Below are 15,485 nucleotides of genomic sequence, written 5' to 3' on the forward strand. Positions count from 1 at the left end.
GTTTCAAAGAGAATCTGTGGTTTAAGTGCATGCCTTGAAACATGATCTTGTTAGACCTCCTTTTCCAACTCATGCTCTATATCTGACAAAAGCTTCAATATAAACCTGCAATATATGTAGTTTTTTTTTCATTATTTCATAATACTTTGTCGCTTTCTCCTGCATTAGCGAGGTAGTGCAAGATAACAGATGAAAGAATGTCCCAACCCACCCACATACACACGTATAAACACCCACATATACATACTTATACATTTCAACGTACACACATATACATACACAGACATATACATATGTACACATGTGCATATTCATACTTGCCTTCATCCATTCCTGTTGGTGCCCCGCCACACTTAAAATGATACCCCCCTCCCCCATGGGCATGTGAGGTAGCACTAGGAAAAGATAACAAAGACCACATTCGTTCACACTCAGTCTCTAGCTGTCATGAGTAATGCACCAAAACCACAGCTCCCTTTCAACATCCAGGCCCCACAAACCTTTCCATGGTTTACCCCAGATGCTTCACATACCCTGGTTCAATCCAGTGACAGCATCTCTACCCCGGTGTACCACATTGTTCCAATTCACTCTATTCCTTGCAAGCCTTTCACCCTCCTGTATGTTCAGCCCCTGATCGCTCAAAATCTTTTTCACTCTATCCTTCCACCTCCAATTTGGTCTCCCACTTCTCCTCGTTCCCTCCACCTCTGACACATATACCCTCTTAGTCAATCTTTCCTCACTCATTCTCTCCATGTGACCAAACCATTTCAATACACCCTCTTCTGCTCTCTCAATCACATTCTTTTTATCACCACACATCTCTCTTACCCTTTCATTACTTATTTGATCAAACCACCTCACACCACATACTGTTCTCAAACATCTCATTTCCAACACATCCACCCTCCTCTGCAAAACCCTATCTATAGCCCATGCCTTGCAACCATATAACATTGTTGGAAACACCATTCCTTCAAACATACCCATTTTTGCTCTCCGAGATAACGTTCTCGCCTTCCACACATTCTCCAACCTGTGACTCACTACTGCTTCCATGGTTCCATTTGCTGCTAAACCCACTCCCAGACATCTAAAACACTTCACTTCCTCCAGTTTTTCTCAATTCAAACTTACCTTCTAACTGACTTGTCCCTCAACCCTACTGAACCTAATAACCTTGCTCTTATTCACATTTACTCTCAGCTTCCTTCTTTCACACACTATACCAAACTCAGTCACCAGCTTCAGCATAAATATATATATCTATATTTATTATACTTGATCGCTATTTCCCACATCAATGAGGTAGCACCAGGAGACAAATGAGGTAGCACCAGGAGACAAATGAAGAAGGACCCGTCCACTCATATACATACCTACATACATACATACACATACAAAGCCATATACATATATACCCAAGTATATATTCACACTCACTTGCCTTTATCCACTCCCGGCGCCAACCCGCCCGACATGAAATGGCATCGCCACCCCCTGCATCAGTGAAGTAACTCCAGGAAAACAGACAAAAAAAGGCCACACTCATTTACACTCAGTCTGTAGCTATCATATGTAATGCAACAAAACCACAGCTCCCTATCAACATCCAGGCCCCACAGACCTTTCCATGGTTTATCCCAGATACTTCGCATGCCCTGGTTCAGTCCACTCACAGCACGCCGACCCTGGTATACCACATCATTCCAATTCACTCCACTCCTTGCATGCCTCTCACCTTCCTGTATGTTCAAGCCCTGATCGCTCAAAATCTTTTTCACTCCATCCTTCCCCCTCCAATTTGGTCTCCCACTTCTTGTTCCATCCACCTCTGACACATATATCCTCTTTGTCAACCTTTCCTCACTCATTTTCTACTTATGTCCAAAAACTTTCAACACACCCTCTTCTACTCTCTCGACCACACTCGTTTTATTACCACACATCTCTCTTACCCTTTCATTACTTACTTGATCAAATCACCTCACACCACTTATTGTCCTCAAACATTTCATTTCCAACATATCCACCCTCCTCTGTACAACCCTATCTACAGCCAATGGCTGGAACTACTATTCCTTCAAACATATCCATCTATGCTTTCCAAGATAACATTCTCTCTTTCCACACACTCTTCATCACTCCCAGAACCTTTGCCCCCTCCTCCACCCTATGACTCACTTACACTTCCATGGTTCCATTTGCTGCTAAGTCCATTCCTAGACATCTAAAACACTTCACTTCCTCCAATTTTTCTCCATTCAAACTTACATTCCATTTCCCATGTTAGCGAGGTAACTTCAAGGACAGAGGACTGAGCCTTAAAGGAAACAATCCTCACTTGGCCCCCTTCTCTGTTCCTTCTCTTGGGAAAGTAAAAACTGGAGGGGAGTATTTCCATCCCCCCTGCTCCCATTCCTTTTAGATGCCTTCTACAACACACAGGGAATATGTGGGAATTATTCTTTCTCCCCTATCCCAGGGATAGTGTAAAAGCATACATACATATACTACCCCAGGGGATTGAAGGCAACTAAAAGAGGCAGGAGCATATGACTGGAAATCCTCCCCTCCTGTATTCCTTTCCAACAGGAACAGAGCAAGTAGCCAAATGAGGAATTTTCCTACTGAGGATGAGTCATCTGTTCTTGATGCTACCTTGTCATATACATATACATGTATTTATATATAAATATATATATATATATATATATATATATATATATATATATATATATATATATATATATATATATATATATTATCCCTGGGGATAGGGGATTAAGAATACTTCCCACGTATTCCCTGCGTGTCGTAGAAGGCGACTAAAAGAGGAGGGAGCGGGGGGCTGGAAATCCTCCCCTCTCTTTTTTTTTTAAATTTTCCAAAAGAAGGAACAGAGGGGGCCAGGTGAGGATATTCAAAAAAAGGCCCAGTCCTCTGTTCCTAACGCTACCTCGCTAACGCGGGAAATGGCGAATAGTTTAAAAGAAAAAAGATATATATATATATATATATATATATATATATATATATATATCCCTGGGGATAGGGGAGAAAGAATACTTCCCACGTATTCCCTGCGTGTCGTAGAAGGCGACTAAAAGGGGAGGGAGCGGGTGGCTGGAAATCCTCCCCTCTCGTTTTTTTTTTGATTTTCCAAAAGAAGGAACAGAGAAGGGGGCCAGGTGAGGATTTTCCCTCTAAGGCCCAGTCCTCTGTTCTTAACGCTACCTCGCAAACGCGGGAAATGGCGAATAGTATGAAAAAAAAAAATATATATATATATATATATATATATATATATATATATATATATATATATATATATATATATATATATATATATATATATATATATATATATATATATATATATCGGGGAAAAGAATACTTCCAGAGTACTCCCTGTGCATCGTAAAAGGCAACTAAAAGGGGAGGGAAGGGGGGGATCCTCCTCCCCTCCAGTTTTTACTTTTCCAAAAGAAGGAACAGAGAAGGGGGGCAAGCGAGGATTTTTCCTCTTGGGATCAGTCCTCTGTTCTTAACGCTAGCTCATTAATGTGGGAAATGGCGAATATGTATGAAAAAAAATATATATACATGTGGGGTGGAGTGGTGCTGGGAATGGATGAAGGCAAGCGAGTTTGAGTATCTACATGTGCATATTTGTATATGGCTGTGTAAGTGTATGTATTTGTGTATATGTCAATATGTATATGTATGTGTATGAACATGTATGTATATATGTATGTATAAGAATGGATGGGTCTTCCTTCATCTGTTTCCTGGCGCTACCTTGCTTACACAGAAATTGGCGATCAAGTATACTAAAAAGAAAAATCATTTATTTATCATTTATACTTGATCACCGATTCCCGCGTCAGCGAGGTAGCACCAGGAAACACAAAAAAAGGCCCATCCACTCATAAACACATATATGTGCATAAATGCCCATATACATATATATACATACCAACATATACATACACATAAAAAGACATAGAGATATGTACACACTCATACTTGCTTGCCTTCATCCATTCTTGGCACTACCCTGCTCCACAGGAAACAGCATTGCTACCCCCAAGAGATACCAATTATGGCCCATAGAACTACGGAGTATATGTGGAAGATCAGATATACTACACCTGTAAGCCCTAGTCATAACACAGCTAACCAACCTCGTTGCACAAAAAGCATCTGTAACACTGTTCTTGAACAGCGAAGCATCAACAATAGACCTAAGCACATATTTGAGTTTCCTTTCAAATTTTTATCAAAAAAATTCTTGCTTCACCAAATTTCACTGACTTCATTAATCATTTTAATAAAAATCACTTCCTACAACATATATTTTAATGGAATTTGATAGAATTAAATCTAGTGCTTCATGGTGCATAAGTTCAAACTCAGTACTTATGCTACATCCAGATTGTGTCCATGTCAGTAACACAAATGATAATTCCAAAATCTTTCCACTTCCTCCTTGACACAAGTTTTAAATCTATGATGAATTTTCCTGTTAAATTTGTTCTTGGTTAGAATGTAAATTTGTTAGAATGTAAATTTGTCAGCCATGCTGACTTTGGGATTCATGATACTGTTAACTGATCCAAAGGGTTGGTGCTATTCTGTGAATTTCTTTGGATTAGTGTAGGGTGACTGCATTACTAACTGTAAAACAATGGAACCTGTGAGCTCAAAAAATGACAAATCTAATGCAGATTATCACATCAAGACAATTATCACATCTCAATTTAAGATAATCCAACAGTTTTAAGCATTCATATATTAATCAACTTCTGCTATAGCTGCCATTTCCAAATTAGCTATTTCTGATGTTATGACAATTGATGCTGAAAAAACTCAACACCACCGTATGCAAAAAACTAGCCTAAAAGTAACACAATTCATGGTGCAAAGAAATCCCACAGAAGTGTGAGCTTCTGCATCTGTTCCAGTCATTATTTTAGCTACATGAAATTATCATCACTACTGAACAGTGCAGTAAGTTTTGACAGTATATGGTATTCAACCAAAAGTTGTATTTGAGCAATGGCAATAGTTTTAATACTACATCCCTAATACTAATCTTAAAAAAAAAAGCCTCAGATTACAAAGACCATTCTTTGACCCAATGTTTTCAAGGATATCACTTCAAAAACGTTAAGAAATTATTTTCACTCTGCCTATTAGAGGTAAAAAATCCTATGTATCTAATTACTTCTAGGTCTCACAAACAACCACAACAGGTGAATCAACAATTTCTTAATGTACTACTGTTTCAAATATCCACGATAATCATAACGACTATCAAAATATATGTTATATTTACACTACAATTATGGACTTTGAACACATACTACCCTTATTCCAAAGATACATGAATTGAAAGTATGAGTATCATTAACTTCAACAAGTGAATACTAATGTCCCAGAAAATATTTGGGGACACTGTATGAACATTACAAAAGGAACAAAGTTAAATACATTACACGCTTATGTCCATGTTCTACAAAGCAAAACATTCAATATATCAATAATTTCATATTTCTTAATCATATTACTCAGCAAAACAACCAATACATCATTGGAAATGCTGTTGTCCATTTAATTGCGCAGAGATGAATCAGGGCTTGCAGTAAAGCTACTTCCAGGAAAAACAAACAAATATCTTTGAAAAAAAAATTGGAGACAAAAGTTCAAAAAAGTACAAAAAGCATTCAATTATAAACACACCATAAAAGAAGTGTACTGTCATTCACTGTTGAAAATAAAATCATTACCCTGAATATTCAATACAGTGAAAGTCATTTGGCTGAGTGACCATTTTATACACCCACCTTTACGTTCATACTATTACCTGAAGCAACTATTTTCTGCTACATAAACTTGTGCAAACAGCCAAATATTAACAGTAATACTGGATTTTCATGTCCCAAATTCTATCAAAGTCTATAGAACATACAAAGCCACCCACAAAATCTCATTAACCTAAAAATGTTTGCTGTCTCAATCACCTGGAACTGATATGTTCAGGGTACAGGGATTCTAGAATACTATGAAGGAATCTGCAAAGGTAAAAAAAAAAAAAAATGAATAAATAAATACCTGGATATTTTCAGGGAGGTTTATCACAATTCAATAATCTAACACCTACTGCAAGCCCTGCATATGCTTCTAAAATCATATTCATACTTCAATCAGGTTTAAATAGGAATATAATTATCTCAGTCCTGCCAGAAGGGATTCTGACATAGCAAAAGTAGCCTCAACTTTGACATTACCTCTTATTAACATTCAGACAGTACATCACTAAATAATTCAACCAAAATATCTAGGAAAATTTTCTAATCATAAAATCCTCCATTTGTATATACACAAAAGGTTAAGCATTGTTTTCTTGTACAATTCTGTCTTTCAAAAATTTCTTTAAATCCCTTTTATGATGATTACATGCATGACTTTTTTTCCCTAAAATTCATCATCCTTATTTAATCCAACTTTCTAAAGCTGAAGCTAACATACGGTTTATCCACCTACAACAATGAGGGACAGATATCCTCATTTGCTTGAACAAAATCAGTCTAAGTACAAACTTCCAGATAAAATTTACCAGGACAGGATTCTACTAACTTATATAAATCTTGCTACAAGAATTCCCAAAATATTCATAGCAACATATATCAAGTGCCTTGTGACCCTTATAATTCCTCTAGTCTCAGGCAGTATACTCCTCTCACTTGAACAACACATCACTATTCAACACCAGTAAATTTCATTAATTCAGAGAGCTTGAAGTTGCTACTGGATCATCACTTTTCAGAATGGCTGACGTGGCCGAGGAAGGTCACCAAACAGGTCCACAGAGGTGCTATGAACACTACGTGCTAAAGCTTTGATGGAAGCTGCCATCTGATCTGTGTCAGTTGGTCTCTGAGGATGAAGTTGTAAAAAAAAAAGAAAAGTTTTAATCAATACAGGAAAGCATTTTCATATATTAACCAAAACGGGCTGGCCTTAATCATCCTAGAGGACAAGGAGGGCAATGTTTCATTCACCCAGTGACAGTTCTTTGGCCACAGCCCATAGCTACAACTGGTGCTCATCCACACATTTTTAAATGCCACACAATCCCTCCAAAAATACAATCTCCATTAATCCATCTTTGACTGTTTCCCAAACAATCATTTATATGATGCTTTACAATCATACAGCTAATTTCTTCTTCCTGAGCACTAATGAAACAACCATCACATCTGTTTTGATACTTTACTTCTGTTAACCTTTTTGATGATTAATCAAATTTCTTTTGATACTTTACATCTGTTAATCCTTTTGCCGAGTATTTAAAATTTCAGGCTAGTTCTTGAAAAATCCTCCAAAAAATAAAGGTATCTAAATAATCTTTCTATATCTAGAACTACTATTCCTTAATAACCATATCCAATAGTAAAACAATGTACACAAAACAATATAAAAGTCAAGTATACCATGAAAATCTATAAGGATCTAAATAATCTTTTGGATTACACTTGAAACACTGAAAGAAATTTTATTCTCTATATCTAACATAAATATTTCTTTTTCATACTTGTCTGCCATTTCCTATGTTAGTGAAATAGCACCACAAACAAAGAAAAATTAAATATTCTAATTTTCTAAATGGGGAAACAGAAGAAGGAGTCACGCGGGGAGTGCTCATCCTCCTTGAAGGCTCAAATTGGGGTGTCTAAATGTGTGTGGATGTAACCAAGATGAGAAAAAAGGAGAGATAGGTAGTATGTTTGAGGAAAGGAGCCTGGATGTTTTGGCTCTGAGTGAAACGAAGCTACAGGGTAAAGGGGAAGAGTGGTTTGGGAATGTCTTGGGAGTAAAGTCAGGGGTTAGTGAGAAGACAAGAGCAAGGGAAGGAGTAGCACTACTCCTGAAACAGGAGTGGTGGGAGCATGTGATAGAGTGTAAGTAAGTAAACTCTAGATTGATATGGGTAAAACTGAAAGTGGATGGAGAGAAATGGGTGATTATTGGTGCATATGCACCTGGGCATGAGAAGAAAGATCATGAGAGGCAAGTGTTTTGGGGGCAGATGAGTGAGTGTGTTAGGGGTTTTGATGCACGAGACCGGGTTATAGTGATGGGTGATTTGAATGCAAAGGTGAGTATGTGGCAGTTGAGGGAATAATTGGTGTAAATGGGGTGTTCAGAGTTGTAAATGGGAATGGTGAAGAGCTTGTCAAATTATGTGCTGAAAAAGGACTGGTGATTGGTAATACCTGGTTTACAAAGAGAGATATACATAAGTATACGTATGTAAGTAGGAGAGATGGCCAGAGAGCGTTATTGGATTACATGTTCATTGATAGGCATGCGAAAGAGACTTTTGGATGTTAATGTGCTGAGAGGTGCAACTGGAGGGATGTCTGATCATTATCTTGTGGAGGCGAAGGTGAAGACTTGGAGAGGTTTTCTGAAAAGAAGAGAGAATGTTGGGGTGAAGAGAGTAGTAAGAGTAAGTGAGCTTGGGAAGGAGACTTGTGTAAGGAAGTACCAGGAGAGACTGAGTACAGAATGAAAAAAGGTGAGAACAAAGGAGGTAAGGGGAGTGGGGGAGGAATGGGATGTATTTAGGGAAGCAGTGATGGCTTGCGCAAAAGATGCCTGTGGCATGAGAAGTGTGGAAGGTGGGCAGATTAGAAAGGGTAGTGAGTGGTGGGATGAAAGGGTAGTGAGTGGTGGGATGAAGAAGTAAGATTATTAGTGAAAGAGAAGAGAGAGGCATTTGGACAATTTTTGCAGGGAAATAATGCAAATGACTGGGAGATGTATAAAAGAAAGAGGCAGGAGGTCAAGAGAAAGGTGCAAGAGGTGAAAAAGAGGGCAAATGAGAGTTGGGGTGAGAGAGTATCATTAAATTTTAGGGAGAATAAAAAGATGTTTTGGAAGGAGGTAAATTAAGTGCATAAAACAATGGAACAAATGGGAACTTCAGTGAAGGGGGCTAATGGGGAGGTGATAACAAGTAGTGGTGATGTGAGAAGATGGAGTGAGTATTTTGAAGGTTTGTTGAATGTGTTTGATGATAGAGTGGCAGATATGCGGTATTTTGGTTGAGATGGTGTGCAAAGTGAGAGGGTTAGGGAGAATGATTTGGTAAACAGAGAAGAGGTAGTAAAGCTTTGCAGAAGATGAAAGCCGGCAAGGCGGCGGGTTTGGATGGTTTTGCAGTGGAATTTATCAAAAAAGGGGTGACTGTATTGTTGACTGGTTGGTAAGGTTATTCAATGTATGTATGACTCATGGTGAGGTGCCTGAGGATTGGAGGAATGCTTGCACAGTGCCATTGTACAAAGGCAAAGGGGATAAAAGTGAGTGCTCAAATTACAGAGGAATAAGTTTGTTGAGTATTCCTGTGAAATTATATGGGAGGGTATTGAGTGAGAGGGTGAAGGCATGTACAGAGCATCAGATTGGGGAAGAGCAGTGTGGTTTCAAAAGTGGTAGAGGATGTGTGGATCAGGTGTTTGCTTTGAGGAACGTATGTGAGAAATACTTAGAAAAGCAAATGAATTTGTATGTAGCATTTATGGATCTGGAGAAGGCATATGATATAGTTGATAGAGATGCTCTGTGGAAGGTATTAAGAATATATGGTGTGGGAGGCATGTTGTTAGAAGCAGTGAAGAGTTTTTATCGAGGATGTAAGGCATGTGTACATGTAGGAAGAGAGGAAAGTGATTGGTTCTCAGTGAATGTGGGTTTGCTGCAGGGGTGTGTGATGTCTCCATGGTTGTTTAATTTGTTTCTGGATGGGGTTGTTAGGAAGGTGAGTGCAAGAGTTTTGGAAAGAGGGGCAAGTATGCAGTCTGTTGTGGATGAGAGAGCTTGGGAAGTGAGTCAGTTGTTGTTCGCTGATGATACAGCACTGGTGGCTGATTCGTGTGAGAAACTGCAGAAGCTGGTGACTGAGTTTGGTAAAAAGTGTGAAAGAAGAAAGCTGAGAGTAAATGTGAATAAGAGCAAGGTTATTAGGTACAGTAGGGTTGAGGGACAAGTCAACTGGGAGGTAAGTTTGAATGGAGAAAAACTGGAGGAAGTGAAGTGTTTTAGATATCTGGGAGTGGATTTGGCAGCGGATGGAACCATGGAAGCGGAAGTGAATCATAGGGTGGGGGATGGGGCGAAAGTTCTGGGAGCCTTGAAGAATGTGTGGAAGTCAAGAACATTATCTTGGAAAGCAAAAATGGGTATGTTTGAAGGAACAGTGGTTCCAACAATGTTATATGGTTGCAAGGTGTGGGCACAAAGTTGTGCAGAGGTGGGTGGATGTGCTGGAAATGAGATGTTTGAGGACAATATGTGGTGTGGGGTGGTTTGATTGAGTAAGTAATAATAGGGTAAGAGAGATGTGCGGTAATAAAAAGAGTGTGGTTGAGAGAGCAGAAGAGGGTGTTTTGAAACGGTTTGGTCTCATGGAGAGAATGAGTGAGGAATGATTGACCAAGAAGATATATGTGTCAGAGGTGGAGGGAACGAGGAGAAGTGGGAGACCTAATTGGAGGTGGAAAGATGGAGTGAAAAAGATTTTGAGTGATCGGGGCCTGAACATGCAGGAGGGTAAAAGGCTTGCAAGGAATAGAGTGAATTGGAACGATGTGGTATACCAGGGTTGACGTGCTGTCAATGGATTGAACCAGGGCATGTGAAGTGTCTGGGGTAAAGCATGGAAAGTTCTGTGGGGCCTGGATGTGGAAAGGGAGCTGTGGTTTCGGTGCATTATTACATGACAGCTAGAGACTGAATGTGAATAAATGTGGCCTATGTTGTCTTTTCCTAGTGCTACCTTGTGCATATGAGGGGGGGAGGGGGTTGTCATGTCATGTGTGGCGGGGTGGAGATAGGAATGAATAAAGGCAGACAGTATGATTTATGTACATGTGTATATATATGTATATGTCTGTGTGTGTATATATATGTATACGTTGAGATGTATAGGTATGTATATTTGCGTGTGTGGACGTGTATGTATATACATGTGTATGTGAGTGGGTTGGGCCATTCTTTCGTCTGTTTCCATGCGCTACCTCACTAACACGGGAGACAGCAACAAAGCAAGATAAATAAATAAAATAAATAAATGAAATATAAAGTCTGGAGAAAACCATAGAGGGGTCTGTGAAGCCTGGATGTGGATAGCGAGTTGTGGTTTTAGTGCATTACACATGACAGCTAGAGACTGAGCATGAACAAATGTGGCCTTTTTTGTCTGTTTGCCTGAGGCTCCCTCGCTGATGCAGGGGGTGGTGATACTGTTTCCTTTGGGGCAGGATGGTGCCGGGAAGGGATGAAGGCAAGCAAGTACGAATTTGTTCATGTGTATATATGTATATATCTGTGTAAGTATATGTGTGTATATGTTGATATGTATATGTATATGCGCATGTATTGGTGTGTATGTATATGAGTGGATGGGTCTTTCTTTGTCTGTTTCCTGGCACTACCTTACTGATGCAGGAAATGGCAAGCAAGCATGATAAATAATTCAAGTAAATAAAAGATATCAAAATAAGATGAAAAGTATTTCTCAATAAATGGCAATATTTGTAGGCATAAATAAGTCACTTAAGAGGAAGCAACCCATATATAACTATCTATAATTTTGCTATCATGTTTCGTATATTTCCACCCTAATTCCTCAAATATGGTATAGCAAATCTCAGACTGTACCAGCACAAATGTGGTGGTTCACTAAAGGTCTTAGGGACATTCCTGCACATTACATTAAAGGGAAAATTTTTCTGGTTTCTGGTGTGATTTCAAATATCCAATCAAATGAGTATAATGGGAAACTTTTATGGTAGCCATGGAATTTTGTTGCAACTGGGTATAAAATAAATGTTTGTTTAGGTACATCTGAATGAGGGATCAAATAAAACTGATAATTTATATGAAAATCAATTGAACATATACAATACCTCAGTCTGCTTCAAACATTTTGTTGCTGGGCCTATCATTTAATTCAGTGATCTAAATAGTAAATCAAGTGTTTGAAGAAGATACTGTATGTATCATGTATCCCACATTCAATGGGCAAACAATTCCTAAAGGTTAACTGTAAAGCAAAATCCTGATGGGTGAAACCCTTTTCTCCATGAAGTCCCATTATATAACTGAAGGTACTTCCTACAGAAAAAAATTGGTTCCACAACATGAATAAAATCTTAAGAATGAAAAAAATTTCTTTAGATACATACTTGATTGATTTAAATCTAATAATGTTTTCATATTTTTCTTTATGGTGAACTGTTTCTCCCACATTAGTGAGGTGGTGCAGGAACAAATGAAAAACAGTTTCATTTACACACATCCAATTATGCATAATTAGTGGTACTAAAACCACCACTTGCAATCCACAGTCACATCCCACAAACCACCCCGAGGTTTCCCTTAGCCATTCTATACGTCCTAATTCAGCCCAATGAAAACACTTTACTCCTCATATGCCATGTCAATCCCATTCACTCTTTTCATGCATGCCTCTCATCATCTTGATTGATCAGGCCTTGATACCCCCCAAAAAATGTTATAGTACATGTAGTTTGAACAAGAGAGTTGACCATGGTGTGCTGCAGTGGTTCAGATATATGGAAAGGTCAAGTAAAGCAAAGTTATGCATGACATAGGTAAATGGAACAAGGGGGAGCAGGAAACCAAGAAGGAGTTGGAAGAATGAGTGAAAAAGGCTTTGGTCTCTCTCTTAAACTGACATTTCTTAGATCTACAAAATAAAATCCAAAGTAAGGTGCTTGTACAGGGATATGTGGGGGAATTACTGTACTAAAGTTGCAAAATTTTGTGCACCAGGGACCAAGTAATCGTCCAAATCTCAATTGCACAAACTTCAGTTCAATGGTTTTCCAGTGAAATACAGGGTTAATGAATAGAGGCCCCTAACAACACACCAAATATTACCTTTAAAGTTTTCTCAACTACGAAAAAAGAATTAAAGAACTCTTAAAACATGTATAATATATACTGTACATACAATCATGAAAGATAAATAATCATTAAGATAATCAGAAAAATAACAGAAAAAATCTATGTTAGAGTTGGAAATGCCATCTATCACACAAATGCTCACAATCAACTTTATTTCAGTGTTCAAGATGTAATCTGTGAATGATAAAATTCTCTCTCTCTCTCTCTCTCTCTCTCTCTCTCTCTCTCTTTACAGTTTATTTCAGTAGTAAGTATCTGGAATATGTTCAAGGTGTTTCAATCCACTACCCACATATCCTTACATTTGCTTCCATCATTCCATCCATATCAAATATTCCTAAAATTAAACATGAGCTAAAAAAACTATAGATAATACGTAACTAATATGTTTCACTATCGACTCAAAATTCAACCAAGGTAAATAAAAATAAATGCCACCTGAAAGACAACATGTTACCTCAAGGTGATAAGAAAAGTCCGCTTTTTCAAACTGGGGAGGGTTCAGTATAAAAAAAATCCTACCTCAATATTTAGAGGTTCTCGCAGTGGTTTGGGTCTAGAGTTGGGCCACATTGGTACAGAAACTGGTACTGACTGTGCAAGATCTCTTACTGCACCTCTGCCACCAGGAATGTGAATCCCTTCATCATGATTTGAGTCTAAAAAGAAAATAAAAAGGAATCAATTACAAAGTGATTCAAATAAACCAAACCTTTAATTCTATAAATTAGATCATATAAATCTTCAGGGTTTCCATAAGTTTTTCCATGGATTATGTGTTTCAGGGGTAAAACCAAATAAAGGTCAAACCTTTAAAATCTGACTATATCATCTACAATGTACCCATCTAAAAAAAAGTAAAGCTGACACTAATGAACCCTTGGAAACATGAAGAGCCAAAGTGATAACTGATGCTGAACTTCTCATTCATGAGCTTAAAAAATACTCCTCCTCAGAGCACGAAATAAACAAACTGGCCTCAGATTCCCATGGAGGATTATGAAATATTAGGGACTAGTTTCTGCTCCTCACATTGTTTTTTCTGCTAGCAAAATTCATTCTACAGCAAAACCTGCGGTTATGCTATGCATTCTCTAGCAACTTATCTCATGTCCCAATTATGTGTCAACCATTACTTTTTCCCCTTTTCATTTTATTTCTTGCCTATACATTTTCACACATCATCATTCCTTGCTGCACAAGCAGTATGAAATCCAAATAATTATGCAATCTATTCCAGCAAATGACCTGAATGCTGCTCTTAGTTTTTCAAAACTTGAAGGTATGGAGTTAATCTATAATCATATAATAGATTCTGCATGTTCTACCCAATCTGTTAAGGTACAAAAAGTATGTTTTGACATAAAAGAGTACAAAAAAAAGCTTATAAAATGCTTACAGTAAAGATATATATCTACCTAATCTATCATCTTTAAATACATTGCTGTAAACTTGAGAATGGATTATGTTGGTTTGGGTTAACATCAAAATGGACCATAAAAACTAGGATGGACAAATTGATTACAAGATGACCAGTTAATGCTAAGGCACCTTATATGTAGCAGATGGCAGGCAGTAGGTAGTTGTTGGTAGGGAGCCATCAACCAGGGATGTATATATTACTGGTACCATCTGCCTGAGTATCGGGATATATAATGATGGTTGCATAGAGCTATTTTTTCTTTCTAGCTCACCCACACATGGAATGCATGCATTCAGTCCACAAATGTACAATCACTCCTACTCACAAACAGCTCATACAACTTTTTACTCTTCATAACCCTAGATTTTTCCTGCAGTCAGCACTAGGCACTAACCCTGCCTTTTGGCAAAGTGGTAGGAGCATTAATAGACAGGAGTATTAGGTAGGTATAGTAAACAAGTGCATTAGAAACATTAGGCAGAAGAAGCAGGTAGAAGCAATAGATTGGAACATATAGTGAGACACATTAGATAGAAGTATAGTAAACCCATAATCAAATGGACCAGTCAGGGGGAGGGAGTGTCCGTTAATGCTGAAAGTCCACTAAATTGAGAATGTAACCTACGGGCCATTTCTTTAATACAATATACGGTACACAGTAATACAAAATACAGTTCACACACCTTTTTTTAACTCCTCTATCACTTGATGCCATTTTGAATTGTACGGACTGCAAATTTATTTAATAAATAAAGTCACAGTTCTGTGAATGCAATCTGACCACACAGTAACTTGAGGCAGACTGAGACCAAATCACAGCGAGTATACCCCACACTACCAAACACAAGTGCAATATGAAATGCACATGGTGTGGTGATTGAGATTTTTTCATTTTTCTTTATCTTTTAAATTATTATCAATAAATGTATTTTTATTTGCCCAGTCTGTTAAATCTGAAATCCATTAAATCAGGGTCTGTTAAATCAAGGGTTTACTGTATCTGGTAGGAACAATAGGTAGGAGCCTTGGAAAACACTGCACTAAAATTGCCCTC

General features: G+C 38.0%; 1 protein-coding gene across 4 annotated transcripts in view; it reads right to left on the reverse strand.

The window, feature by feature from the left end:
- Nucleotides 1-6,217: 6,217 nt before the first annotated feature.
- The window catches only part of PRAS40 (Proline-rich Akt substrate 40 kDa), a 39,196-nt gene continuing 29,928 nt past the window's right edge, over nt 6,218-15,485 (reverse strand). For all 4 annotated transcript variants that reach the window (XM_071659177.1, XM_071659178.1, XM_071659176.1 and 1 more), the window contains exons 9-10: nt 13,531-13,667; nt 6,218-6,945 (exon numbers count right to left, since the gene is read on the reverse strand). In XM_071659177.1, the coding sequence (XP_071515278.1) occupies nt 6,832-6,945; nt 13,531-13,667 (251 nt within the window). In that variant the 3' untranslated portion in view covers nt 6,218-6,831. The remainder of the gene's footprint in view (nt 6,946-13,530; nt 13,668-15,485) is intronic.

Source organism: Panulirus ornatus, chromosome 67 (genome assembly GCF_036320965.1).
Source record: "Panulirus ornatus isolate Po-2019 chromosome 67, ASM3632096v1, whole genome shotgun sequence".
NCBI classification, from domain to species: Eukaryota; Metazoa; Arthropoda; class Malacostraca; order Decapoda; family Palinuridae; genus Panulirus; species Panulirus ornatus.